We start from the raw sequence: 27792 nt of genomic DNA, 5'->3' as shown, positions 1-27792 counted from the left end.
TGCTTAGTTTCTTAACCTTCAGAAATTTATACGCTATAAACTTTTATAGTGGTCATATTCTTTTATTGCTGCGCACACGGCATTGAATTCCTCTCCCGGCTTCTCCCAGCGCCCCACTCCCTTGGTCTGTCTCTCTCTCTGAATCGCTCTCTTTTATGAGAACTGATTTCCCCATCTCCGGCTTCCCAGCCTCCGAATTCTCGCCTTTGTCTGTCCAGAAAGAAGCCACTCCCGGGCTGGGGACCCAGATGCCACCGCCCTGAGGCCACTTTGGGCCGGCCCCCGCCCCACAGCGTTCGGTCAGCCTTGCCCCAGCCGGGCCTCCACGTCTCCCTGTGGCCGAAATGGGCCTTTTCGGTTGTCTCACCGCCGGCTGAGCCCTGGGAGCCCAGGATGGAAACAGCCCGGTCTGCACCCTCTGTGAAGCCCGATCCTCTTTCCGTCCCGACCGGATCCCTCCCCGGTGGCTGCCAGCCTGGACCTGACGAGCCTCCACTGAGCTCGAGCTGCGCCTCCTCCTGCGATCTCACCCTGCGATCGTCTTTTCGTTAGAGAGGGGTAGGCCAGGCCCGTGCGGCTGCCTTCCTGCAGCCGGCCTTTGTCCCTGCTCTGTCCCCACCCTCGGGGTCTGGAGGGCTGCCACGCGGCACGACCAGGAGAGAAAGCGGAGTCCAGGGTCCCCAGCACGCAGAGGAACCCGATGGCCTGGACCCCAGCCTGCCTGGCCGGAGGCCTCAGGGAAACAGCAAGGCGCCGCCTCGGGAAGCCAAGCTTCACTGTGGCGCAGGAAGGGAATGACTTTTCCTCTCCTGCGACTTGTTCAACACTCCGTGCTCTTTCCCAGCCTTCAAAAGCTGCTGTCCCAGGCCTGAGCCCCAGCACACTCAGGGCTTTGGACCAAGCCTGCTATCCGGTGGCTCCTGCCCCAACCCAGCGGCAAACAGCTCTCGGAGCTCCGGGTTCCAGCAGCCCAGCTTCCCTCAGGGTTCTGTCTGCCCCAGCGCAGACTCGCAGACTTGGGAGAGTGACCCTTCTCTCCTGCTGGGGTTTCTAGGTGCCCGAGCCAAGGGCACTGGAGCCTTCTCTTGCTCTGGCTCGCAGGGCAGCCAGGGCTCTGGGACAGCTCTCTCTGCACCCCCACTGCTGTCTGGTCATGCCTGGCTGTCAGGTCCCCAGTCTGTGGGAGCCTTGGGCTTCCTGTGAGCCTGCGAGCCAGGTCTTGGCCAGCTGTCAGTGCCCTGCAGCAGACAGCTCTGCAGGGATCCTGCTTTGCAAGGCCTGGGGGACAAAGTCTGGGGGACATGGAGGGGACACAGTCACCTCTATTTTCCAGTCTGCACTTTTGGCAACTGAGGTCTCTGCCCATGGCCAGGCAAGGAGGAAAAGCCAGCACGGAATAAGACTCAGAGAGGTTTATTTTCCAGAGTGATATATTTTTTTGTTCTTTTTTTTTTCTTTTTTTTCCAAAACAAACAATTAGAGCTCTAGGCCCCTCGCCCTCCCCACCCCCACCCACTACCCTCCCGCAGAAGCCACAACTGAAAACAAGCCAGACAATCACCCCCAAAGAAATCACAAGACACAAGCACAATATCACAACAGCCACCAATAAAGAAAAAAAAGTTCTACTGGGGTAGCCCCTGGCAGGGTCAGGAGAGGCGTGGGGGCAAGCCCAGCTACTAGGGGGCACTGAGAGGCTGGGGGTCAGGGGGAAGCAGCTAAGCAAAGTGAGGGGTGCTGTGGCCCCTGTCCTGGGCCAGGCACCAGCACTTCCAAACCCTGCCGGCCCACAGTGGAGGTGAAGCCCAGCGCTGGACGGCTGGCTGGGGGGCTGGCTGGGGACTCCTCTGCAGGCATGGCGAGCTGGGGTGAGGCGCCAGGTCTGCGCACTGGGGTCTCTGCTTCTTCCTGTCTTGACAACTAACTCCGGAAGGGAACCGGGGAATTGACTTCCAATACATTCTCCTCTGTCCCTCTGTCCATCAGACTTTCCTGATCTGCCCTTCTGTCTACCACGGCGGGGCTGACGTCGGGTGGGGGGTACGGGGAGCTCTATGGGGTGCGGCTGGGCTCAGGGACAGAGAGGAAAATGCAGGGCTGGTGGAAAGCAAGAAAAGCTCCAGTTTGTCAAGTGGGGCGTAGGGGAGCAGGCCAGAGGCTCCACAGCCCAGTGTGACCTCCCTGGGTGAAGTACAGGAAATCCTCACAGAGTCAGCATCTCCTCCGACGGGTCAGGCAGCCTCCAACTGCCTTCCCTGGGCCCCTCCAGCCCGGCAGCCTGGGGGGCCGTGGCCGGCTTTGGGCGGCACCTCCTTGAGTGTCTGTACCCAGACATCTGCCTGCTGTGCTTCTGAGTCAGGGGAAGGACCAGGGCTTGTCTACTGGGTTTTGGGGGGGCACTTCTGCCACACTGGCATCGAGACCCTTCATTTTTCTTCCAGTCCTCATTCTGACTGTGGGTTCCAAACTCTCCACCTGGGCCATGCACTGGGCTTCGGGCATTTGGGGCGTCCTGGGGGGGTCATTTTAGATGGGTGCAGGGAGCTTTGGATCAAGCAGGCTGGAAGAGAGGGGTTGGGGCTTCCCAGAAAAACTGCCAGGGGTGCCAGGACCTTCAGTAGGGTCTCCGCCCTGGGACCCACTGTGCCCTCAAGAACTAACTATTCCTAGCTTCTAACCGGACCGAACTTTCTCCTGGTGCCTGGAGAGAAGGGGGGACATAGGGCCAGGGCTCTAGGTGCACTTGAAGGGCTGAGAGGAGCGTGGGGTGCCCTTCCCTGTCACCGGATCACATCCCAGACAGTGCTGGCTCTGCAACCAACACATAAATAAGGGCCAGACTGGGACGGGGCTGGGGCTGGGGCTGGGGACAGCGTGGTCCTTTACTCTTTGCCCTGTTCCTTATTCATTTTCTTCATTTTCATCCGCCGGTTCTGAAACCAGATTTTGACTTGTCTCTCACTGAGATTGAGGAGTCTGGCCACCTCGTGCCTGCGGTCCCTGGTAAGGTACATATTGAACAGAAACTCCTTCTCCAGCTCCAGCGTCTGGTATTTGGTGTAGGGACAGCGCTTTTTCCGGGAGGAGCGGGCGTGCAGCCAGTTGGCAGAGGGGTTGGCTGAAAGAGAAGCAGCGATAGAATCAAATCGAGGAAGGGGTGAGGCAGCTGCACCCCTGCGCTGGGGGAGGGAGCTCCCCATCCTGCATCAGAGAAAGGGCGCCTGGGCCTCCAAGGCCCCAGAAGGAGACCCAGAGATGAGGCCGCCACAGTGGCTGCTCCGGGCAGGTAGAAGGCCTGAGAGGACGAAGCCTAGCAAACGCGTGCCCGGCTGGCTTCCTTCCCTGCGCTGCGGGCTGCCAGCCTGCTAGGAGCCCTGGCCTCCTGCTTCTGCTCTGGTTAGGACTCAGTCAGACACCTGCCACTGACACTGCCGCCACCACCACCACCACCACCACCGACTAGGGGGTGCCTGGCTGAGTCTGGGGACAAGATAAGTGGACTGGGGCAGGGCAAGGGAACTCAGGGTCAGCCACAGCCAAGAGACCTCCTTGTCTGCCCGTGTCTTCAGGCCCCCGTGGCAGGAGGCACAGCAGACATCTGAGTCCAGGCTCTCCTCCCTCCCGGCCACCGCAGCCACGCAAGCACACAACACGTGTGGGTCCACATTCAGAGGCTCCTGCACATCAGCACACGGCTGTTCACAGCGACCCAATTGCGACCATTGATCAAGTGCGGCCCTAGACAGGGGCCGCCGGGGGCCGCCGGATAACGGATGGCTTCAATACACTCCTCCTCCGCGCTCAGCTCCGAGGTTTGCTTAACGCAAGTTCAGGGAAATGCGGGCGGGGGAGACACTGCCCCCCATCTCAGGGTGGGGGCCAGACAGAGAGGTGGTGGGGAAGCAGAGAGGCCTGCGCGGCACAGCCAGCCCAGTGCGTGGAGCAGGAAGAGGTCGGTAAGGGGAAGAGGGTCACCAGGGGAGACCAAGATGCACACAGGCCTCTTTCTCTCCTCCCCTTCTCCTCTCTCCCCAGGCCCTGGGACTCAAAAAAGTTGCCAATAAAAGCTGAGCTTATGAAAAATAACATCCACTCTACCCCTGGCTTCCTTCTCCCCAAGTGAAAAGCACCTGACTGTTTCCTTTTGTTTTTTGTTTTCTTTGGTTTCGTTTCATCCACCACTAAGCACCTTATCCATCTGCAGTGCTATTTCCTTGCTGTGCCTGCCGGGGTGGGCACCCAGCTGCATTAAATATGAAAGAGGGGAAGAAAATGTTAATAATTGATTCCCAGCCAACCGGCTGCTTAGCAATAATGGACTTTCTAGGCCGGCTTTGGGGTCTGGGTGTGGGGTGGTTGAGATTGTGTGCAAGGGATTGGGGTGAACTGTTTCCTCAAATGCCAGCTCCTTAAGTTAACCTGGCAGCTTGGAGGTGACTGGACCCAGGAGGCCCCCTGGGGAGCAGCGCAGCTCTTTTACAGTCCGGCAGGCCAGGACGGCCCAGCTGGCCACCCTGCTGGCAAAACAGCAGGCAGAGACTCAGGATTCTCAGTCTCTGCTCCCCCAAAAGAGTAGGGCGGGAGGACTCTGCCGGCCAGCCTGGGCGTTATTGTTTGCGGCCAAGAGCTCCCAACCGATTTGCCCTCCTCGACCTTAAATAAGCACGCGGCGGACCCTGCGCCTCTCCCGCCCCCGGGGAGCAGGAGGGCACCTTTTGGAGGTGGCCAGACCCGGGGTCTTCCAGAGCTGCTTTGGGGAAGAGGGGGAGCTGACTAAAGCTGCTACCCACGCAGGGGGAAACTCTCCGCCCCTCCTCAACTCTTGCTCCCTCCCACCTTTCCGCTCTCGGGGTCCCGCTGGGACGCCCCCTTCTCGGAATTCGGAAGTGATGCCCCGGCTCCCCGCGAGGCCCGCGCAGCTCCACTGCCCCCTCGGAGAGCAGTGGGAGCCCCCGAAGAGGCCGCAGCCATCCGGGCGGGAGAAGGGTGGGGGCTGCCCGCGGGGAAGGCGCCCGAGGAGGGGCCGACGCGTGGGGTGGGGGCTCGGCCGCGCGTCCCGGGCTCCCCCGCCCCTCCCCGCGCCGGCTGCGGACCCGCGCGGCTGCAGCAGCGCGAGACCCGCTGGGCTGCACCCTCCGCTGTGGCACCGCAAATAAAACCCTAATGAGCCCCCTCCCCCTTCCCTTCCCTCGGCCGCGCCGACGGCTGCGCGTGGCACGGGGGCCCCCCGCCAGCCGCGGTCCCCGTGCGCACTGGCTCCCCCTGACCTCGCCGGCTCCGCGCCCCGCTGTGCGGCTCTCCTGCCAGCTGCCAGCCCGGGCCTTGGGCCGCAGAGGGAGCAGGGAGCCGCGCGGGGTCCCAGAGCGCCGGTCTCCTGCAGGATTGGAGCGGTGGGGACGGCCCGGGGCGCCCCGCGGGACTCCCTGTTGCCTCCTCCTTTCGCCCTCCACCCTGGCCAGCTCCGGGCCACCGCCGTGCTCTATCCCAGCACATTGTCGGCGGTTTATGGCCTCTCGGGTCCCCTCCCCCTCCTCGCCTGGCCCGCGGCCGGCCCGGAGTATTTCCTCCTCCTCCACCTTCTCCTCCTCCACTCCCCCTCCTCCAGCTCCTCCACCTCCTCCTCACTTTTTTATAACTTACTTTGATCCGGCCTTTCTTTGTCCTCGCTTCCTTCGCAAATTTTATTGTCCCCGTAGCCGGGTCTTTGATTAGCCAGCACGGCCTCCCTGCCCGCCGAAGTTTCCAAACTGTACTCGGGCGCGCCGGGCTTGAGCAGCTCCCCAGGCGCGCCCAGCAGCGGCTCCGCCTTCACCGCCTGGCCCTGGCCCGGGGCCTCGCCGCGCGGCGCGGGCTCCAGCCAGGTGCGCAGGTACCTGCCCTCGGCGGCGGCGGCGGCCGGCGCGCCCTGCGGCTGCAGGTACGGGTGGTACACGGGCGGCAGGCTCCCCGACGCGTGCGCGCTCAGTGGCGCCCAGGACGCGCCGAACACCGGCGCCTTGGGCTGGAAGCTGCAGGACGGGAAGTCCAGGTGCTCGGCGGCGCCCGGCTGCCGCGGGCCGGCGAACTGGCCGGAGGGGAACTTGGCTGGAGGCGCGTCCTCGCTCTCGTGACTTATGATCGAGTCGACATAATAGCTGCTAAGCGTCCCAGAAATGGACATTCTCAGACATTATCCGCGCGCCCGCTCGCAGGGGAAGGGAGCGCTCGCTGGCTCGCTGGCTCGCTGGCTGGCTCGCAGCGGCGCCCGGGCAGGCGGTGCAGGAAGGTGGCACCCGGACCGGGGGCGAGGGCTTTCGGACGCGACCCCCAAGCCCCCCACCCTCCCACCCCCACCACCTCCAGCACCTCCACCACCCCCCGGCTCAACTTCTCAGCCAACAAAGTACAGTGGAGCGGCCGGGCTCGGCGCTCCGTGCAAAATGATTGGTCAAAGTTTTTCCGACAGCCTGATAAAGCGTCAGCTCCGACATCAATCAATCGGGCGCGGGGGCTGCGCTCGCGCTGTCACCCTTGCGCACCGCGCTCCATATCGAGGATGGATGGTTTTATGCTGATGCAATGTGCTACCACGTCAGGGCTCCGGCGGCCACGTAACCTCAGCCCGGGCCGCCGCCGGCCGCCCCCTCCCCGCCTTCTCAGGAAAGGGGGGGTCTCGGCGTGGGGCGCGGGGGCGGAGAGGCGGGGGCTGCGGAGCGCGCTCCCCGGACGGGAGGGAGGGAGCGAGAGCGCAGAGGGAGAGAGAGAGAGACGGAGACCGAGCTAGGCCAGCCCAAGAGGCCTCGCAGGATAATTAAAGGAGAGAAGGCCCTGTCCCCCCACTACCCAACACCTCCATCTCCACCCCTGGGCCCTCACTTCCTCTCCTCCGGCCCCTTGACAAAAGCTGTTTATTAAACAACAGCAGCAGCCAGCTTGCCACAGGAGATGGAGGAAAAGGGTTGGGAAGCAGTTGGGGTTTCAGAGAACCTGATCCACTCTGGAGGGGGCGCGGTGCGCTCTCGAGCTGGGGGGGATGTACAGGACTAGGCCCCCTCAGTAGCTGAGGGAGGAGGAGAAGGGGAAATGCGACCAGAGTCCAACCATCTGACCTGATGTCTGTCCGAAATTAGAACCTGCTTGAGGTCAATGGGATTCTCCAGGCCCTGGCAGCTGAGGTCCGCGGAAGAGTTTAACACATCTGAGCCAAGCTGGCCTTTAACTCTGTTCAACTCCCTGGGCCTTCCTGGCTGGGCGGGTGCTCACCTATTCCCCTTTCCTTCTTGGGGAAGCCGCCCGGGACCCTCAGATTGCACAGAGGAGGGAGCTCAAAGAGAGCCGCTCTGACTGACGGGGCTCCCTAAGGTGTGCCCGGAGCGGGCACCTGGGGAAGGGAAATGGTCCGAGGTTAGAAGCCTTCTACTCGGAAAGCGCGCGCCCAGGCCACCTCTGCGACCCTCGGCGCTGCTCTGTGCTCCCGAGGCTGCTGCTGTTGGCGGAGGCAGCTTTGAATGCCGGCCTAGGCACCAGTGGTACCCAAAACCCCAGGGTCAGGCTGTCCCCCATCTGCCACTGCCCTCCTGCCCAGTGTCCCCCGCGAGAGCTTCTGGATAGCGGGTTTATTAGAATCCACTTCCTGGCCCTTCGCAGTCTTCTTGGGGCCACCGGCTGGGGCCCTGGCTCCTCTCCCAGCCACCGAGGCTGGGCTGTGCCCTGGGTGCAGTCTCTGCTCCTGGCCTGCAGCTGGGGCGCCGCCATCCCTGGAAACGCAGGGCTCCCCCTGAGGCTTTGGGTGCAATTTCTTACTCTGGACCACGCTGCCCTCCAACCCGCCGTCTCCCCTCCCCCCAGTCCTTTGAACCAAAGCGGGTGCTTGCTAACTTGGGGTTTGATCTTTTTGGCAGTCGCCCCTCCACCCTGGAAGGCTGCAGGTCACCTCCGGACACGCACAGCCACGCTCTCGCCGGCTTCCCTTTCCAAATGAAGCCATCTCGTGTCATTACTGGTGAAATACGAGGGTGCCGCGCCGTATTTCTTCACATTATGGCGATCTCAAAATGATTTTTTAAAGATCAGTGCTGGCGCCCAGACAGCCCCCTCCTAGACCACCGTCCCCTCCCCCTGCTCTAGAGGGCAATAGCGGGAACCATACCGCGTGAAGATTTGCCTTTTCCGTAGGACCCAACTGAGTGTGTGTGTGTGTGTGTGTGTGTGTGTGTGCAAAACCCCGTGCAGATCCTTCTAAGTGGCTTCTGGGCGCCTGGGAAAGTCAGGGCTCTCCAGGCTCAGGCTGGCCAGCCTGCAAGCAGGGCACGGGTTGCAGGGTTCGCAGTTCAGGCAAAGCACCTGTTCTCGGTGGCCAGCCGCGTGGAGTGTGCAGGAGGCTTTACCTGTGATAAATACACTCTTCAGGCAAACAAACAAAAAAAAACCTCCTCTTCTAAATAGCCATAAGTAACGGTGTTATGAAGCATGGCGGCCGAGGGTATGATTTTCTGTAGCGTATAAATTAGGGCCCAAAAGGACGTGCAAACGGTGGGCTGGGGCTTTTTATTTATGGAAGAGTCACAGCGCTGGGCTGTCCTTAAGACCCCGAGCTGTGCAGGCCTTGGGCTCTGGCTGGGGCCAGCCTCCTCCCTGGTTTCCACTGCCCCTGCCCTGACCCAGCGGCCCCCTGTCTGGGAGTTCAGGGATGCCTCACTGCCTTGGGAAGAAGTTATGGGAAGAAAGAGCTCCAGCTCAGCTCCAGGCTGCACTGAGCCCAAGGAAGGGCACTGCTCCCTGCTCTGGCAGGCCCGGTTTAGGGCTGTGGGGTGCTAATTGCAGGGGCAGTGGTCCCCAACTCCTAGGGAGGGGGACGCAGGCCTGTTTCCTGCAACGGAGCACAGAATAGGAACATTTTGAAAATGACAGGCTTAGGAAGTCTGGTCTTCTGCCTAGAGGTGATTCTAGAGGGGAGAGCACGAACTTGCCCCCACTAATCCCTGGGGTATGCACCCCACCTCATCTCCTTCTGGGTGGTGGTATGGATGGACCAGGAAACAATCCCCCCCAAAAAAACCACCTCCTTTCTATAAAGCATCTCCAGCCCAGGGTGCAGTTCAACTCCAGCTCAGGCAAATTATTTAAAGGATCACTGAGAGGAGGCCCCTTGCCTAGATGTTCTGAGAATCTGGGGACACTCCCCCCCCTCCCGCAATGTTATCTTCTCCCCAGATAATGACACCCACCATGAAGAAAGGGAGCAAACAGGATGGGGGTCCTTGGAACCCATCTCCTAAAGACGCCTACAAGGGGGTCACTTCCATGAGGGTCCCTTGGTCCTGAGACAGCACAGCTGCTGTGCACCTCACCCTCAGTCCTAAAGAAAAAGGAGGGGAACCCTGCCTTCCTCCGTAGCTTCTCTGGCATCCTCTCCTCGCACTGGAGCCTCTTATGAGCACAGCTGAGAAGAGCGGACAGGAAAGAGCGGCAGCCCTGGCCAAGCAGGGGCCCAGAGCAGCCAGGAGAAAGGAGCCCAGGGCTGGAGAGCAGCGGCTGAGGCTGGCCACTGGCCGGAGCCAGCAGGTGAGTGCTACCCTTTGGGGGAGGCTGGATCAGGGTCCTTGCCTGTAACAAGAGAGAAAATCTAGAGGGAGGAAAGGAGAGGGGAGAGAAAAGGCAAAACCATGCTGTGAGAAAAGGCGGAAATAGTTTAGGGTTTTTTTTAAACTATTAAGGGAAGCTAAACTGGACCCATGGTGCATTTGCATAGGTAAATGTTTCCTGTGTGTCTCTCAAATCCCAGTGTGTGTAAGCAGAGGTGGGGGGAAGCTATGTGCAAATGTGCTGTGTGTGATACACACAATGTGTGACAGACAGATCTGCCCGGCTACCACTCCCGTCCCTGGGCATCCAGACAGGACACCTAGTCTTGCATAAGTGCATTCATATGCAGCCTTTGGGGGACGGAGATTAATGCTTCTGCTCATATGAAGAAGATCCATTTTTGTAATCATCCGCACACCTAGGGAAAAGCCAAAAACCTGGGTATTTGTGCATCTGAATTGTGGCTATGAATCACTGGCTAGTTGTGGGGGTCTCACTTGAAAAGCCAATGGATCTTCAAGCCAAATGTACACCTATGCACCGTCCCCTCGAGCAAGGCTGGTGCCTGGGAACTGAGTTTTATTATGGCTTTCTCTGCAAGATGACAGAAGTGCTTCAGATTGGGGAAAGCTCAGGGAATTTGGTGACTTTCTCTTCTTTTTTTGTCTCTGATGATAAAATTCTTTCCTGAGTGTCTGGCTCCCTGCTGCAGAGACGGCCTGTGCTGTGTGCCGTTTGCTTCCTGGGGGTAGGAGTACTAAATTTAGATGTGCATACATGTGTCTCAGAGGGACAATGTGAACTGAGTGTGCAAAGTCCTCAGGTAACTGCTGGTGCTCACGCCAAAGCACAGCCGTGTGTACCCAGAGGAGAAAAGGCCCCCATTATGGCAAGGACGGAGCTTCCTTCTGTCCCAGGACCAGGGTCCACAGTCACTCTGGGAAATACTCCTCCTCCCATTGGTAGTAGAAATAGGGACCCCCAACAACCTCCCGAACAGGTATCCCATGCACTGTGCACACTCTGGGGGTTGAATCCGGTGACACTTCCAGATCCCCCAAGTGGGCACCTCACTGGCCAAACTCCCCTGGATGTCAGAGTTCAGTGAAAGGAAGAATTGGGAGGTCAGAGGCCTCCTCTGAGCTCGGGGGAATTTCCTAGGGACTCTCAGCCCTCAAGGGTATCCAGGGCGGTGGGTGGGGGTGGCTGACTTCCTGGGAGTTGGGGGGGTGTCCAGGAGGCCAAACGGGGTGGCTGGCAGGCGGGGCAGCAGAGGCGAGCAGGTAGGAGGTTATTACAGAATTGCGTCCATAAAACCTGTAGCTGTTGTAAAACCCTCCGCTTTCCAAAGACTTTATTTCCTCCTTTCTCTCAAATATCCCCCTTTTTTTCTGTTTTTACAGCAGTTTTCCTGAGAGGGGGTGGCCGAGAGACGCCAGGGATGGCTCCAAGGCTGGGGCAGGTTTGGGGGCAGCCGGAGAAGCAAGGTAAGGAGGAGGAGGCACCCCAGCCCTTTGGACTGAACCCGAGATGACCAAATGTCCAGGCCTTAAGGTATCAAGACAGAGTGAGGCTGTGTTTCCCTTGCCTTCCTATTCTGAGCCGGTCCCCCGGCTTCTCTGTCCCAGCAGAGACCCCTTGTTCCCCCAGCCCCTTGGCCCTCCAAGTCAGCCTGGCGCCACCAGAGCCCATCCGGTCCAGCCTCTTCCGGGCCCCTTTGCATATTTCCTTTCCCTCAGGCAGGGGGGAAGCTGAGGAACAAAAGTGAGCCTATGCTTTGGGGAGGGCTTCGCTTCTAGTGGCCCCTTCGCTGGGCACACAGCCAGCAGTCTTAAGAGGGCCGGGGTCAGAAAGGGTGCCGCAGGTCCACCCGTCCCTGCCTGGCTCTGTGTCGGCACCAGCCTGTGCTGAATGCCCAGCAGGGCAAGCACCTTCCTAAGAAGGGCTGCAAGGACCTGGCCCCGAGGACCTGCGGGACCCCATGCCCAGCCCTGAGCCCAGCGGGAAAGGAGGCAGCTGGAGCCCAGCAGAGGAGGCAGCTTTTCTGAAGCCACCCCTAGGGCGCCTACCCCACTAGGAGGCCTAGGAGAGACTTGAGGGTCTGTGAGCTGAGGTTACAGGGATTCCCAGGTTTTCCTTCCACTGAAAGGGGCCCATAGAGCCCTCTAGAGGCACCTAAAACTTCCTTTGAAGGAGGAGCCTGGTCCCCTCAAAAGGTTACCAAGACCTCAGGCCTCCCATGTCCCTGTGGAAGCCCAACCTTCAAGCAGTGGTGCCTCTGTATAGTTACACTGAGAAGTCTCTGGAAGCTTCTGAGAGCAGACAGGAGCCCGAGACCCTGGGGCAGGAGGCTGAGGCTCTGCAGACCGGAGGTGGCTTCAGAAAGTCTTGTGCTCCCCCACTGCCCCCTTGTACCCCAAACACACTGAAAATGTCCAGAAGTGGGAGGATACCCCAGAACGCCCCTGATCTGTCTGGGGTTGGGGTTAGGGTACCACACCAGCCCTGAGCCCCACTGCCACCCTCACTCCTCCAGCTAAGCAGGAGCCTTAACTGCCGTGAATCGGGTGGTTTGATGTTGTTGTTTTCAGAAGCCCAGGCCCAACAACATGAAACTACCTAATTCACCCAGCAGTCCTAGTTCAAGCACCAGCCCAAGGGCTCATGGGCAGGGCCCACGGCCACCTTGCAGCCCTCCCTGGCCCCCGGCTCTGCTCACCGCTGAACTTCCTGTGCTCTGCTTATTCCCCTGCCCCTTCTCCCACAGATCCGGTGGCCACCAAGCAACACCCCATCCGAAGAACTGGACCCACGGCTACAGGGAAAAGCTGCCCGGAGGAGCTGGTCCAGCTTGGGTTGCAGAAACTTCTGTTTTCTAGAAGAACCCCCAACTCAGGCAAGGCCACTCTGAGACACAGATTAAAACGGCTCTGAGTTTCTCCCCTAGGACCAAGGTGTTCCAGGCAGCACCAGTCGCCCGCCCGCCCCAGGGTCTCCTGGCCTCCCCCTGGTGGCTTTGAGAGGTCAAATCTTCCAGCCCTCCGTGGTCCGGTCCCCCAGCTCTGAGACTGGGCTGTCACCAGGACAGTGGGGGGACCCGGTACTGAGAAAGGAAGCCACAGAGAAACGGGAAAAGCAGTGTCAGTAAGTACCAGGACTCCCCGGAGCAAAGGGAAAAGTGGGAGTCGGAGAGGACAGCAAAGCGACTCGGACAGTCACTAGAAGTCACCCTGCAAATGTCTGCAGGCTGAGCCCCCCAGGTAAGAAAGAGCCCTTCTGAATTTGCAGTGGAACCGGAGGCTGAGGACCTGGACTAGGACCCGGAACAGGGTCCCTTTCCCATCCTCCTGCCCTACAGTCTGGGGTCTCTGCCCCTGCTGCCTAGCCTGTGTCTCCCAGTCCCCGCCCCTACCTCTGCAGACACCCACATCCCAGGCCCCATGCAGTGCATGCTCACCTGAGCTAGTGGGTGGCAACGGTGGTGGTGGTGGCGACTCTTACACGGTGCCAAGCTCCAGTCCCTGTCTGTCCGGGTCACTGGGGCTCCCTCCTGGCTTGTCCTGGTGACAGTCTCAGCGGCCACGTGTCCAGCTGGGAAACCCAAGGTAACCACGGGCTGCCTTGGCCTCCCACTCACCCTCCTGGGTATAAATCTTGGGGACCGGAAATCCAATAAACTTCACCGTGCTGAAGAACTTCAAAAGGTTCCCTTCCCCTCCTGGCCTGAAAAGAAAGATGGCGGGGGAGGAGGCAGGTTACAAGAAGGGGGAAACAAATTTACCAGCCCAAGAAGCCGCTTGCACGAACTTCGTCGGCCCGTGTGGAGAGAAGCAGCCAGATGCCGGGCGGGCCTACGCCTCTGCTCAACGATTGTCCCCTCGCCTGGCCTCCAGGGCTCCCCAGCATCCGGAGCCAGTGTGACCAGGGCTTCCAGGCAACTCCCAGCCCCAACCCCGGCAGGGGCGCGGGAGCCTCCACCTGCTTCCCCAGCCTCAGCCTGCTGCCGCCTCTGCTTCTACACCGTTCCGCCCCATGCGGGTTTTTTTGTGTGGTTCGGTTTTCTTTCCCTCCAGCCACCAGAACTTTGCCCTGCCCGGCCCTTTTATTGCCAGGTGCCTGGGGAGGAGACTGGAGATAAGGAACACCAGGCCCCCAGGGGACAGAGCCAGCAGCAGGGCCCAGGCTCCTGCAGGGAACACCGGACACGAGGGGCCGCAATTCGAAATTCTTCCTTGTTATTCGTCCTCCTCTTCCTCGAAGGGCCCCCTCCAGCTCCTGTCTGGCTGCTTTTTAAAAGCGTCAAATTCCAAAAGAAAATTCTGTGACCTGTGCTTCCTCTTCCCCACCCTGGTTCTTTTCTGCTCTGGACATTTTGTGGAATTTGGATTTGCTGCTGTAAACCGAAACTTTAAAGATCGATCGTTTGCTTTTCCAAAGCTTTGGTTTTGAGAGAATTAGGAACAGAATTTCGGACCTCTGCTTTTTTTTCTTTTCTGTCTATCTGAGGGACCTGTGTAGAGCGGCTCTTTTGGGCGTGGGACACAGCCTCCCAGCACCACAGATTCAGGTCAGAGGCCCATGGGCTCCCCTGGGGTGCAGGGACCGAGGGTCCCACAGACGCACAGGTGCAGCTCTCCCTGCCCCAACAGGAGGCAAAAGCCCTGCCAGAGATGTTCTTTTAAGAACTGATGGGAAATGAGGAGGGCCCTGGCAGGGTGGTGCAGGCTTGTCATCCCAGTGCCCTGGGAAGCCAAGGCAGAAGGATGGAAAGTTGGAGCCCAGCCAGGGCAACGTACTGAGACGCCATATCAAAATTTTAAAACCAAGAAATAAAATGGGGCTGCAGATATAGCTCAATGAAAGGCCCTGGAATCCAATCCCCAGCACAATAAATAAATAAACATGTTTTAAATGGAATGGGCTTGGAGACATCAGGCTGCGTTCTAGCATGTGGAATTTCTCTGAAAGGCTGAGGTGCTACAGGCTGAGTGCGCCACGGCCTGGCTGGGAGTGAGCCACACTGAGGTGGTGGAGGGGGTGCCCCTTGGCTTCCTGGCACCAAGAGGGAGAGAGAGAGGGAGGGAGGAGCCCTTCAGCAGTTACAGGACAGGAAGTGGCTTCCATCCCTTCCTGGTACACCCAGCCAGGGCTGCAGGGGGCTGAGGAGGGCGGTGTGCTGGTTCCAGGATCCCTTATTTGCCCCCCAGGACTCTCTGGAAAAACCCAAAAGGGCTCTGGCTTCGGACAACACACACAAACACACCCTTTGCATGTGCTTTTAGGGTCCCCTCTTGTGTCCCCTGATCCTCATTCCCAGGGCCCAGGGCTCTCTTCACCCCCCAGACTTTTGCTTTCCAAATATTCGTCCCAAAACATGTCCAACTCCAAATTAGTTTGGAACTGAGTGGCCCGGCTTGTGCCAGTCAGGGACTTCTCACTGCTTCCTTGAAGGAAGGCAGTTCCAGCAGCACGGGAGGGGGCCAGACAGTGCAGATGACCAGAAGAGGCAGCGCAGAAATCAGACCCTGAAATAATCCAAGGAGAGCAAAAGGACGCCTTTCTGAGCCCTCCTGGCCCGGCTCCCTGTCCCGATGTTTCTCATGGGGCAGAGGGAAGTGCGTTTGTTAAAAGTCAGAGGTGCCAAAAGCCTAGCTGCTGGCCCAAGCTTGGAATTTGTTTTGTTTTCTTTGCAGTTTTTGGCGGCAGCTGGGAAGCCGGCAGCCAGCGCCGGGTCGCAGGCAGGCGAGGAATGCGGAGGCCGTCGCCGACCTCTAGGCGGCGCCCTGGGTTTGCGTTCTCCGGGCAGGGAAGGGAAAGGCCGGGTCCTGAGGCCACTGGCTGGGCCTGGAGCTGGTCTGCGGTGTCGCCTTTGGCGTCCTCTACCAAGCAAGAGAAACAAAGTTAGAGGAGCCCGGGCCAGGGAAAGGAAGAGACCGCTAATCAGGCCCTGCCCGCTGTCACCCCATTCCAGACCCAAGCCCCCTTTTCTCTCCCCTGCAGCGTCTCTGACCTCCTCCCTTTCCTTCCTCCCTCCCTCCAGCTCACAGAAGGTGACCCTGGGGCTGAGGGAACCAAGTGGGCAACTTGACATCCGGGCTGCCAGCCATCCACACCTGGCAGCCTAGGGGGGCTGTCTTGATGAGAAGTTTGGGGTTCCCTGGACTCTCAATTTGGGCAAGCAGCCTATGAACCCTGGAGGTGGAATTAAAGGCAGCAATCAGGACGCAGAGGCAGGACAGATCCAGCCCGCCCCCTCCCAAGAAAAGTCACTTTATAACCAAGCTCCTGCCAAGGACCAGGACCCTCTAAGGCCACAAAGAAAAGGACAGAGACGCTGTGAAGCCGGGTGACAGAGGCTGTGAAGTGGAGAATGTGTCCCACGCCTGGGCAGTGTGGCCTGCAGGAGGTCACGGTCCTGGGTGGGGGTGCAGCCAGTCCAAATCCGAGGTCAGAGTCAACCAGGAACTGGGAAGCGCAGGGCAGGAGGAACCCAGGTCCCTCTTCCCCTCCCCTGGAGGCAGAGGGACCGGGTTATACCCAGGAGCTCCCGGGGACAAGGTTATTCTTAGGACAGGGAGGCAGGGAAAGGACAGAGCGCTGGAGGCAGGCAGCAGAGGTCTGGGGTCCCCGGAGAGCTGCGTTTCCCAGCCGGGTACCGGCTCTCTCGGAAGCCTAATTACCCAACGCACATCTGGAGCAGCTGCGCCCCAGCCGGCCTCAGGCACGGCATTCCCCCTCCCAGCCCATTTTCATTCCCAAGGCTGAGTCATTAAAGCCTCCCGAGGCGGCGGAATGGAGCAGGATGCGCGCGGTGTCAGCGCCCCCGCGCGAGTGTGCGCGCGCGCCCGAGTGACAGGCGTGGGCGGAAATGCAGCGACACCCGGCGAACGAAACTGCGAACAGACTGTTGCCCCATCATCCGCCCGCTCCCAGGCAAAGCATTTGGGGCCCGGAATCTGCCAGCTAATGGCTTCGCTTCCTGCACGGCAGGGAACACTGTCTGCCCGCGCCCATCCCATGGTTCAAAACCTGAAGGTCTTCTCTGCAGTTCTGATTATGTCCCTCCCCAGGACATCCCGGAATATTCATGTAGGTATCACATCAAACACTTGCACACCGACATTATGGAACACGCAGGCACATGCACACACACATGCATACGCACGCAGGATTTCTGACCGAAAGTAACTCTTAAACGTCCACACCTGCGAAATCCGGCTGTCTTAACTCGAAGATTGTCACGGTGATTAATTAATGTACTGGGTGCCTGAGGTTAACAAGATGCCTGGTGCAAGGGGGTCACTTAATAAATAGAAACTATTAATAAGAAAGAGAAGGGGGAGGAGGGGAGGGGAGGGCAGGGAGAGGCGAAGGATACCCCTTTGTTCTCTGGCCCCAGCCTGGGTTAGGGTGTGAGACAGCCTGCCTGTGTGTAATGCTTTCTTTTGGCTCAGACCCATGTCCATTGTCCATAAAAGTGAGGCCCCTTGAACCCCTTGGCCTGTAACTACCTCCTCAATAAGGATCAGAGAATTGGGGCAATTATCTGGCTCATTTCAGGTTCAAACTCCCTTGAGCCTGTCGTATCTGGCTCTCGGGGAGGGGCAGGGCAGGGCAGTGGTGGCGGAGCAGGCATGGGCACAGGGTGAACCTTTTCCCTGTTGCTGGGGCGAACAAACACCCTGGCCTGCCTTAGGAAAGAAGAGTGGGGGCAGAGGATTGCAATCAAGTATCGGAGAAACGCTTGAAAAAAACCAGGTCTTGCTCTTCCTGGGGCAGCCACAAGGCCTTGGAGTTCCCCAGACGCCCCAGAAATTCTCCACAGTACGTAGACTTTTGCCCAGTGGAGACTTTTATTCCATATTCAGCAGAGGCTTCCAGAGCCCCTCCTGTGTGCGGTGCTGGACTGAGCTTTGGGCACTCGTGGGGGCCACACCCCGCTGGCTGGCTGCTGGTCTGGCTCCAGAAACAAGTCCAGGGCCAGGTAAATGGGGACAGACCTGCTGGGGGGGGGGACAACTTCTGGCCAATGGCAGCCTTTCTTTTTCAGGGCCAAAGCCCCCCCCCCCCATGCGCAGGCGTACGGGGTGGAGCCGAGTCTGGGGCGCCCCCTCCCTATTGTCTGTGGGAAAGAGGCCACCTTCTCAGAGAGGGGGCTCTATTGGGGCAGGGCAGGACCTACAGGAGCAAAGAGGGGAGAAGAGATGACTGGAGGCTGCTGACCCCCAGTTGGAAGTGCCCGTAAACCCCAATTAGCTTCCTTTAATTAGTAAAGCGAAGAGCAAATGGGCATATGTTTCTTCTGCTCTGATTAAACGCATTTAGGTCAGGTTTTCACGGCCAGAGTTATTCAGTTTAAAGTGTCCCAAGCAGAAAATTGTTTATTTTTTTCCCTTTTTATTTTCAAGCAGGGGTTTGAATACTATTAACCAACTACCGGCTTCCAGTCACAGATCAGAACTGCTGGGCCGCAGGGAGTCACTGTAGCAGCCTGGAACGGGGTGGGGCCTCCCAGGTCCCTTTTTCAAGTGTGCAGACAATTGGGGGGCAGCCAGGAGCCCTTGGGCGGTGTGGTGTGTGGCCTGAGAGGTGCAATCAACCACAGAACTTCCACTTCCCTAATTCGTCTGAACCCACCCTCAGAAAGACTCTGTTCAGTTGGCAGAGTGCAAGCAAGCCTGACTTTCCTTCCCACAGGTCCCCCACTTCTCTGGGAGGAGGCCAGGCTTTCACAAAGCTGGAGAAGACCCAAGGCCTGGGATTTCTGTGTGGAAATGAACCACAATATAGAAAACCAGGTGAAGCCAGGCAGACCCCTGGGATTGTCAGGGCCACCTGCTGCTTGGATTTTCTTAGGGACTCCCAATGTCTTTCTTTTTTTGGAATTTTTGAGACAGGGTCCTGCTATTGCCTTGAACTCACAGAGGTCCTGTTTCTCCTACCTCAAACAAGATTATCAAAATATTTAGGAGCAAATCCCATAACTCAGAGTTCCACGTCTCCCAGCCTGTAAATTTGGGTTGGGTCCACACCCCATGCAGAACTGGGGTTCTTAGCCAGGCGGGGCGGCACACACCTGTAATCCCAGCACTAAGGAAGCTGAGGTGGGAGAAACAGGATCACTGTGAGTTTGAGGCCAGCTTGAGTCCAAGGCCTGGAACCTGCAGGACCTTGCCTCAAAAATTCAAAAAAAAAAAAAAAAAAGAAAGAAAGAAAGAAAGAGAGGAATTGGGGGGCTCTTTGAGAAAACCCAATAGAGAAATCCTTAAGGGACACAAAGGAACATTCTACTGCCCAACCCCCATTTTTCTTAGATCGCAGGATGAGCTGGAGGGCAGTCTGCAGACAGCCTTCCTCGCCAGTTGGGGTTTTTTTTTAAGCACATAGGCTTTTGTCCAACTTAACTCCCCTCTGCAGTTGGTGCCCACACTGGTTCTTCAAGATCAGCTCTCATCCCTGGTACTGATTTCAAAAAGAAAGAAAGAAAAGAAAGAGAGAGAGAGAGAGAGAGAGAGAGAGCGAGAGAGAAAGAAAGACAGACCAACTCTCCCCAGGGAAACATTTGTCTCCAACCCTCCTCTTCTCCCAAGGGACCTACCCACTCCCCAGGGCCCAGACCCTGCAGGAAGTGGTGGGACCAGGGGGCTGGCCATGCAAGCACAGAGCTCTCAGCTGAAGGCCAAGAGTGGAGCCCACATCCACCAGCCCAGCGGGGTCTCAGCCTTCTAAGTAGGAATTCTGCGGACCTGGAGTCTGAACCTTCTGAATTTATGGGATTATGAGAATTACATAGGTGTGTTTTTTTTCTGGGCAGGGGAGAATCAGCACTGTTGATCAAAATTTGAAATAGCCATGGGGCACCCCAAGATGTTAAGATCCTCTCCTCCAGTGTTCACCCAGAAACAACCAAAAATAGGAAGCAGAGGGTAGAAGTGAAGTACACTTCAGACAAGTGAAGGGGGACAGTTGCATGCAGCAGGAGGTCAGACAGGTCACTGTCACTGTCCCTTCCTGGCCTATGGGGCCCCTGTGTGCCTGTCACCTGCTGAAACACCAGGGCTGAGGCAAGACAGCGCCCCCAAACCCCATCTCTGCCTAAGGACACTTAGGTCTTCGACGCTAATCAAAACTGAGCCTGGACCTTTCGCTGCTATTCCCTGCCATGGCTTGACCTGGTCTGAGCTGCAAGTTTTGGGGGCTCTCTTCTTCCTCCAAAAGCTTCCACTTGGTGCGGCAGGTATTTAGGGGGTCTCTGGCTCCCACAATGACATCCTGGTCTAAAGAGCCACGTTTAAGGCTCTTGAGCAGAGGCAGGGGCCCATCCCCAAGTCCTATGAGTTCTTAAGGCCCTCCCAAAGGGTTCCTTAAAATGTTACAAAGGTCAAATGAACAGAGTCAGAAATAGGCACAAAGAAAGGGGTCCTAGAAGTCCACCAGACAGAGAGAAAAAAAGATGGGGGGCAACCAAGCTGTAGAGAGGTGAGCGACCAGACAGTGGTGACAGGACCCCAGAGGTGCAGAGCGGCCAGGAGAGACCCAGTCTCATGTTGGCTGCAGGTTAATGATCTCGTTAGCGCCCTCTTTCCAAGCCTCCCCACTGCAACTCCTCGGGCTCTTTTTGCTCTCTGATTAATTAGCCAGCTCGGAGGTTCGAGGGGCCGCTCTACCCGGCCCCGCGGGGTTTCGCTACAGCGTTGGCTAATGGTGGGGAGGATGGTGACGTCCGGGGGCCAGGAGATCCAGGGCTGGGGGAGTGGGGAAAGGAGCTGGTGCCTGGAGGGAGCACAGGAGCTGTGCCTTAGGAGCCGCCGAGGTATCCGGGAGTGTGGAGATCCTGAGAGCCGGACCCAGTCCCCAGCTGGGCGGGAAATCGGGCGACAGAGGCTTTCCAGCCAGGGGCACGGCTTGGGGCCAGGCGCCGCTCCCCGCGCTGGAGTCTGGGCAGAGCCCCCACCCCACTTCATCCGCCCCAGCATCACTGGGCCATGGAGTCGAGGTGGGGTGGGGAGCTGGGGCTCATCTGGGTACCTACAACCTCCAACGCCCTTAAATTCCAGGACACCCAGGCGATTTGAAAGCCTCCTTTCTAAAATCCGTCTAGTAGGTCCCTGCCCTCCAGACCTCTACTTCCAGGGCTCCGGAGGCTCCCGGCCAGGCCCTCTTTTGCTCCCCAATGCCACCCCTGCGGTGCCAACCTTCCCAGCCCGCGCACGAGCGGGTGCAACCCCAGGTGCCGGTGCCTTCTCCCTCCAGAGCCGCTCTGGAGCTGTGGCGCGGCCACCTCCCGTTCCAAGGCCTTTGGCTCCTGTGGGCGGCGTCTGGCACGGAGATGGCACCGAAATCTTCGCGAGTCCGGCCCCGGGGCGAAGGCGCAGAGCCCGGGCGCACGCCATCGGGGTCCGTGCGCAGGCTGTGCTGGGGAATCAGCCAGGACCGGCTTTGCAGCGGCCTCCCCTCCCTCACAGGACTCCACGCACCCGGACAGTGACGCCGCGGCCTCCCCGGGAGCTGCAGCGGGATCAGCCGGGCAGGGGCCTCTCGGCGGCGCCCAGGAGCAGCGGAGGAAAAAGGTGCGGAGGGCTGCATGGGCCCCGGTTCTCTTGGGTTGGTTCACCTCGAAATCCAGCAGCCTGGGTCCCCGGGGTGCCAAGAAGGGAAGGGACCGAATGGAAGGTAAGAAGTTGACCAAGTCGAGAAATTTGCACCCTGTTTTTAAAGCTTAGAGCCCCTGGGCACTGACTGCATGCTCCATCAAGGATCCCCCACTCAAGGGGCAGCAGAGGCTTGGGGGCTCAGGGGAGGGGGAGGGCATTTGTTATTGTTTTGTTTTGTTTTGTCTTTGCAATGCTGGGGATCCAACCAAGAGGGCCTCACCCAAACTGGACAAATACTCTACCCATACCTTCCGGGTGCTAAGGTTATTTTGGGGGTCATAATTATGTTTTTTTTTTTTTTTTTTTTTTTTGGCTTTTTCCTTATTATCGGTACCAGGGATCGAACTCACGACTGCCTGTTTGCAAGGCAGGAGCTTATGCCGCTGAGCTAAATCCCCAGCCCCATAATTATGGTTTAATATCCAGGTTATTTCAGACTAAGGCGCCTTCCCCTTAACTCCAGCTGAAATTCAGCCTTGATCAGAACACCAGGCTGGGTGTACTTCAAAGGAGGAGACCAAGATGGAAGCCACTCAGAGGTCCCAAGACAGGGACACAATGGTCCCTGGCGGCCACTTTGGCTTTAATCACCACTGTAAGGTAAAGGCTGTTTCCTACCAACTCGGCTGGCCGGGAGAGGGCAGAGGAAGTGAAGATGGACTTCCGAGGTCTGGGGGTAGGTGGACACTTGGTGTCTCTCTAGAAAGAAAAAAGGAGCCATTTGTATTCTGGGCTCCACTTGTGGGCTCTGAATAGTGGTGGTCTCTGATGTAGGGACAGTGGCAGGGGAGGGCCACACTGCCAGTGAGGTGGGCTTAGAGGTGAAGGTGGACCTGCTTAGCACGGAGAGATCGAGGGAAGAGGGAAAAATAAAAAATCTACGCGGCACAAACCTCCCGACCCATCCAAGTGGGGAGGTCTTCACCGGAAGTTGAGGGAGTCTGAGACCCTCTGAAGGATTTCAGGGTTCTACAAGAAAGCCAGAAGTGGGTAGATCACTCTGGAGAGTGGGAGAGGAAGTGTGGAGAGGTGAGAGGTGCAGCAGCCCTAGTCTCCAGCTCCCCAATCCCCAGCAATGAAACCCAGGCTGTCCTGTGAGCAGGGCCACCAGCTCCACAAACAGTCTCGGATTTCAGGGCTCAGGGTGAGCCAGTGTCCATGCTGATTATATACCGGGGTGTTTTCAGGATTTCTCTCTCTCTCTCTCTCAGCTATTCTTGATATGGTGGCTCCTGGGGTCGTTGGTGCATCTAGGTGCCTGCTTTCTCATCTCAGCTTCTCCTGGTGAAGAGCCCAATGTTCCCCTTGAGCAGGGTCAGAATCAGGTCAGAATCGGGGCTCAGCAGGCCCTGCTTCCCATCCCTCCCCTGGCCCTCGGGGCTCCCCATCTGACCACCCCACTGCCCACAGTGATTCTTTCATTTTGGAAACTGTGGCAGCCCGGTGCTGTGAGCTCCCCTGGAGGAGGAGACTGTTAGACTGGGGGGGGGGGAGCCTGGGAAGACAGGCTCCTGCATCTTGCTATGTCTGGGCAGAAAGGGAAAACAAAGAGTGGTAAGACACGGGGGTGGGGGAAGAAAGTGAGGAAGAGGGTTCCATGGTCGCCAACCTTCTTTCCAATCAAAAAGCCTGTGAGTCCTAACTGGGAAGAGACACCGGGCCAAGGGACCCAAGCCGGGTCACTGCCTTTGCGGGGGCTACAGGCAGACAGAGAGACACCCTGAGGGTCAGAGGGATGCTGTTCTGGGTCTTTCTCCTGTAGTGTGGCCCTGGGGTTCCTCCTAAGAGCGCCCCTCTTCGACCTCCCCGCGGCTGGGAAGCTTCTCCGTGCAGTTTTGCTGGGAACGCGTGTAAGAGTGGGATGACCCTGGAATGGGGGGGGGGCCCAATCGAGGGCGAGGGCAGCAGCTGCGCTCCAAGAGACCCAACAGCGGTGTGGACGGAGCAGAGGCGGCTTCGGCCCGCCGTGCCGGGAGTGGGGCGGCGCTGGCTGGACTTGGAGCCTGAGGACTAGGAGGCGCTGCCGCCTCCTCGGGGATCCTGGAGAGAAGGAAGATCGGAGCGGGTCAGGCTCCTGGGGAGGAGTGGGGAGAGCAGGACCTGCCCACTCCCCCGGCCGAGGGCCGCCCCCTCCATGGCGGTGCTTTGTGCCTCTGTTTACCCCAGGAGGCACAGCCCGGGCTAGGTCACGGTCTAGAGACCGTGCGGGACGTGTAGGTGGCTGAACCCACAAACTTCCTGCCCGCCACCTTTGTTCCGGAGCACAATGGCCCCTGGGCGCGTCTCTGCGCGTCGCCCACCTCCCCGGAGCGGGGCCCCAGTCGGCGCAGCCCCCACAATGCCCAGGACGCGCTCCTCTTCCCACGCGCGTCTCTCCATGCCCTTCGGAAGGGGAAGCATTTTCGCACTGGCCCAGCAGCGCCTGCGGACAGACCTGCGATCCCTTGGGTCCTTCCCCGGCCCCGCACGCGCGGTGTCTCCGTGAGGGTCCCGGAAGATGGCGGCGCCACGCACCCCCGCCCCGGTCCGCGCTCGGGAGGGAAGAGAAAACGAGGTGACTCTGAGCACTGCTCCCCAATCCCTTCCAAGGCCCAGCTAGGGACAGGGAGCGCCAATTCTGCACCTCGGGAGACCCGGGGCCTGGCCTTGGACCCCGAGTTCCAGACAGAAACGGCTCATTTGTGCCGAGAAAGGCGGCGGGTCCCCCTGGCCAGGCCGCTCCGGGTCTCTCCAAACGCTTTGGCCCGGCTTTGGGAGCGGGAAGCCCAGGAGGACCGGGCCTGGGGCGCCAGAGACGCCAGGAGCGCAGGAACCCCGCCGCCCCACCCCGGCTCCTCCTAGACCCGCTGCGCCCCGGGGCGGACGCGGGCGCGAGGCCGAGGCGTCTCCAGGGCGCCCCAGGCGCCACTGGGAAACTGAGCCGGTCTGGGGCTCAAGGTTAACCGGCGGCCCTGGGTGACGATTCCCGCCCTCCGCGCTCGGGCCTCCAGGCTGCCCCTTCTGGCGCGGCTTCCGTCTCCGCAGCGCGGATCTGCGCGGTCGCGGCCCCCCAGCGGCGACACCGGGCGCGGAGCGCGTCACCTACCTCTCCCGCCGCACGGGCCTCGCGCGTCCTGCTGCGCCGCGGGAACCTGGGCGTCTGGGGACGAAGGGGGAACGCGTCCGGGGCGAGGGGCCTGGCGGCCCCGGGTCGCCGCCTCGTCCCCGCCCCCAGGAGGCCCGGGGGCCGCGTCTGGGCTCTGCGCGGTGGCGCGACGGCGCTGGGGCGCGGGGCTCGCGTGTGTGGCGTCCCCTGGCGCCCGGGAGTGGGGGCTTGGATCAGGGCCGGAGGCGGGACGGGGACTGGCGCTTCGGTTCCCCGCTGCCCCCGGGCGTGGTCCCCGCAGGTCCCACCCGCGCCCGCCCGGGACGCCGTCGGATCCCGCGTGGCGAGGCCGGGATGGGCCCTGCGCTCCTGGGAGGAGCAGCGCGGAGACGGCGGGAGGAGGAAGGAGAGAGGGCGTGAGTGTGCGCGCGTGTGAGTGAGTGTGTGCGTGTGCGCGCACGTGTGCGAGACAGAGAAAGCGAGAATAACAGGCAGGAAGACGCAGGCCGAGGAGCGCGCCCGGAGAAGCCACCGCGCGCAGAAAGACAAAAGCAGCGCAGGAGGAGCCGATAGAGACCGAAAGCCGCCCGGCGTCCGAAGCGCGCGACAAGTGTCCTTGGGAGTTGGGGTGTGGGGGCGGGGCGCGGCCAAAGCGGCGGAGGCGGGAGGGGGCCCTGCCGCCGGGCGGATCGGATAGGATCGGATGGGACCGGATGGGACCGGCTGGGATCGGGATTGGCCTGCTCCTTTGCGGCGTCCAGCCGGACTCAGCCCGCGCCTTTCTGCCCCGAAGTTGGCGGAGATGCACGGAGCTGCAGGCGCCTTTTTCTCCTGTCCCCAGCGCCTTTGGCCAAGACAACGGGAAGGGCGGGCGAGTGAAGCCAGAGGCAACGACCTTAGCCAAGGTCAAAGAAAGAGCTTGAAGTTTTCTTTCCACATCTGCCCCCTCTCCAGACTCCTTGGTGGTTTGGCTCTGAGGTTCACTAGAGCAGCACCCTGAAAACGCAGGCTCCTGTTTTATCTCCCTCACAGAGCCAAAGAGAGGTTGCAGCTTGCTGGCAGTCTGTGAAACTATACAGGGTGCGGTGACAGCACTCGGGAGGCTGAACCAGGAGGCTCTCCAGGCCAGCCTGAGTTACACTGTGAGATCATGGCAAAAACAAAAGAAGTGAACAAACAAAAAACCGAAACAAACAAGCAGAGTCGCCTCCTTCTGGGCTCCCGCTGGCTCTGACCCCAGGCCTCCTCCTCAGCCAGCTGGCACTGAGGACCAGAGTCCAGCCGCTCCCTACAAGCCCAGATCCAGTTGGCCTGCAGGGGCGCCCCTGAAAGCTGCGTTCTAGACCTGGTCCTGCCACTCAATCACTGTGGACCTTCAGCCCCCAGCTCTCTGCTTTAGGCCTCTGTTTTTGCCGGTGTAAAATGACAGCAAAATTCCAGTCCTGCCTCCCGTAGTGTTGGTGAGCTCAACTGCTGAAAGAAAAATATCCTTACTAGCCCAGCACTCAGGAGGCTGAGGCAGGAAGATCTCCATGCATTGTAGGCCAGCCTGGGCTACACAGTGAGTTCAAAGCCAGCCTGAACTAACTGTGCAGGGAGGCCCTGTCTAAAACACAAACAACAAAACACACCCAAATGTCAGTTATATTCTATATCCACAGAAACATAAACACGGAAATGGCAAATTAAGTTTTTCCTCCTTGAATGGGGCTGTTTTTCTATAGCTCTTTTCTACCCTTGTTATTCATGAAGTCCACGTGTGGCAAAAGACAGGAAAGACAAGCACGTGGCCAAGTGTATTTTTGCAAACGTGCACCTCTGTGTAATCACCACTTAGACCAAGAGACGTGCGTCCAACTTGCACTCCTCTGTTTCCACTGTTTTTTTGTTTTGGTATGGTTTGGTTTGGTACCAGGCATCAAAAGCTGGGCATTGCACTTGCCAGGCGGGCTCTGTGCCACGGAGCCATATCCCTGCCCCATTCCTCTGCTTCCAGTCTGTGTCCCTCTAATTCTCCCCACCCTACAGTTCCATTACTCTGTCTGCTTGCCCTAGATTGGTTGGCTTTTTGGCTGTTCTTTGGTTATTTGATTGGTTTGGTTTTTTGAGACAGGGTCTTGCTATGCAGTGCAGGCTAGCCTCGAATTCATGGTGAGGCTCCTGCCTCAGCCTCCTGCGTGCTGGGATTGCAGGTGTGTGCCACCGTGCCTAGCTCCACTGTGGCGCTATCACAGTGTGTTTTCCCAGTCCACTCTTGGTGGATTTGGGGGGTAATTTCCAGTTTGGGGCCACTCAGAAGAATCTTCTAAGACCATATCTCCGTCTTGTAAAGGGCACCTGGGCTGGACACCCAGGAGAGATAGCACCAGGTGGGAAGGCGTGACCCCGCTGCCAGCTGGGGGAGAGTGGTCCAGCAGCCATGCAAGTGAGAGCGGCTGTGCTGTGTCCTGCCCTCAACCAGAAAGAACCATCCTGGTTATTTCTGGCTTCCTGGTGGGGTCTGGTGACCTCATGATGCGTGAGTTTATCCCACGCATTTAAACATTGTGATAGGAGCTCGCAGCTGACCCAGCGAAGTTTACAGCTCAGCAGAGTCCTGCACAGCGCTGTGCTGGGGCTCCTGACTTCCTTCACTTTGCAAAACAGCTCTGTTTCCTGTCTCTGTTCCCTGCAGCGCCTGGTGACCCCGATTCCCTTCGTGTCTTTCTGAGTCTGGACCCAGTAGGAACTACAGGGGTGGCCCTTTGTCCTGCTCTGACTGGTTTCCTCCCCGCAGTGTCTTCGAGGTCGTTCCATGTGGTAACGTAACAGCATCTCTTGCTTCTAACAGCCTAGTAGTCTGTCTGTCTGCCTGTCTGACTTTCTTTCTTTTGTTTTTTATTTGGTTTTTAAAAATTAATTTCAAGCTGGGAGTGGTGGCGCTCTCCTGTAATCCCAGCACTCGGGAGACTGAGGTGGGAGGATCCTTGCAAGTTTGAGACCAGCCTGGGCTACAAAGTGAGCCCAAGGCCAGGCTGAACTGCACAGGGAGACCCGGTCTCAACTATAAATAAATAAATTAAATAAATAGGGCCACAGAGAAGTCTCATTTGTTTTTAATCGTGATAGAAACAATTTCTAAAAACTGTTTCTAGAGACAGAAACATATAGTTCAGTAACCACTGCGGATTTTCAGAGTGTGTATGTGGGTGCATGCGCGCGCGCACCCGCGCATAAAGGTGTATTCTAGTGCAAGTGTGAAGTCAAGGACTGAGTCCAGCACCTTTGGCATGCAAAGCATGTGCCCAGCCAGTCAGCCACCACCCTTTTTATAGAAGGCCGTGGTAAACTGAGGGAGGTGATGCAGGCCTGTCATTCCAGCACTGGGAGGCTGAGGCAGGAGGATTCAAAGTTCAAACCTCTCTTCCCCTCTTATTTAAAAAGGTCTTGTTTCCATTTTCCCTTTTTTCTCTCTCTCTTTTTGTCTCTTCTTGCCTTTCTGCCTCCCCT

General features: G+C 58.8%; 2 protein-coding genes across 2 annotated transcripts in view; both read right to left on the bottom strand.

Annotated features, from left to right (window-relative positions):
- Nucleotides 1–1609: 1609 nt before the first annotated feature.
- Nucleotides 1610–6323, bottom strand: Hoxb9 (homeobox B9). Its single transcript, XM_003466887.4, has 2 exons — nt 5641–6323; nt 1610–3118 (listed from the first exon to the last, which is right to left on the bottom strand). The coding sequence occupies exons 1-2, from the start codon at nt 6158–6160 to the stop codon at nt 2883–2885; spliced, it is 756 nt and encodes a 251-aa protein (XP_003466935.1). The 5' UTR covers nt 6161–6323; the 3' UTR covers nt 1610–2882.
- A 4565-nt stretch (nt 6324–10888) lies between these two features.
- The window catches only part of LOC100715121 (collagen alpha-1(I) chain), a 56099-nt gene continuing 39195 nt past the window's right edge, over nt 10889–27792 (bottom strand). Inside the window, exons 5-9 of the mRNA XM_063249766.1 lie at nt 25539–25591; nt 24304–25374; nt 15334–15443; nt 13022–13287; nt 10889–12471 (exon numbers count right to left, since the gene is read on the bottom strand). Coding sequence (XP_063105836.1) covers nt 13198–13287; nt 15334–15443; nt 24304–25374; nt 25539–25591 — 1324 coding nt within the window. The 3' untranslated portion in view covers nt 10889–12471; nt 13022–13197. The remainder of the gene's footprint in view (nt 12472–13021; nt 13288–15333; nt 15444–24303; nt 25375–25538; nt 25592–27792) is intronic.

Source organism: Cavia porcellus, unplaced genomic scaffold, assembly GCF_034190915.1.
Source record: "Cavia porcellus strain 051 isolate PalLab524CR breed Dunkin Hartley unplaced genomic scaffold, mCavPor4.1 scaffold_6, whole genome shotgun sequence".
NCBI lineage: Eukaryota > Metazoa > Chordata > Mammalia > Rodentia > Caviidae > Cavia > Cavia porcellus.
The sequence above is the reverse complement of the archived record's forward strand: the minus strand, read 5'-3'. Positions and strand labels throughout refer to the sequence as shown.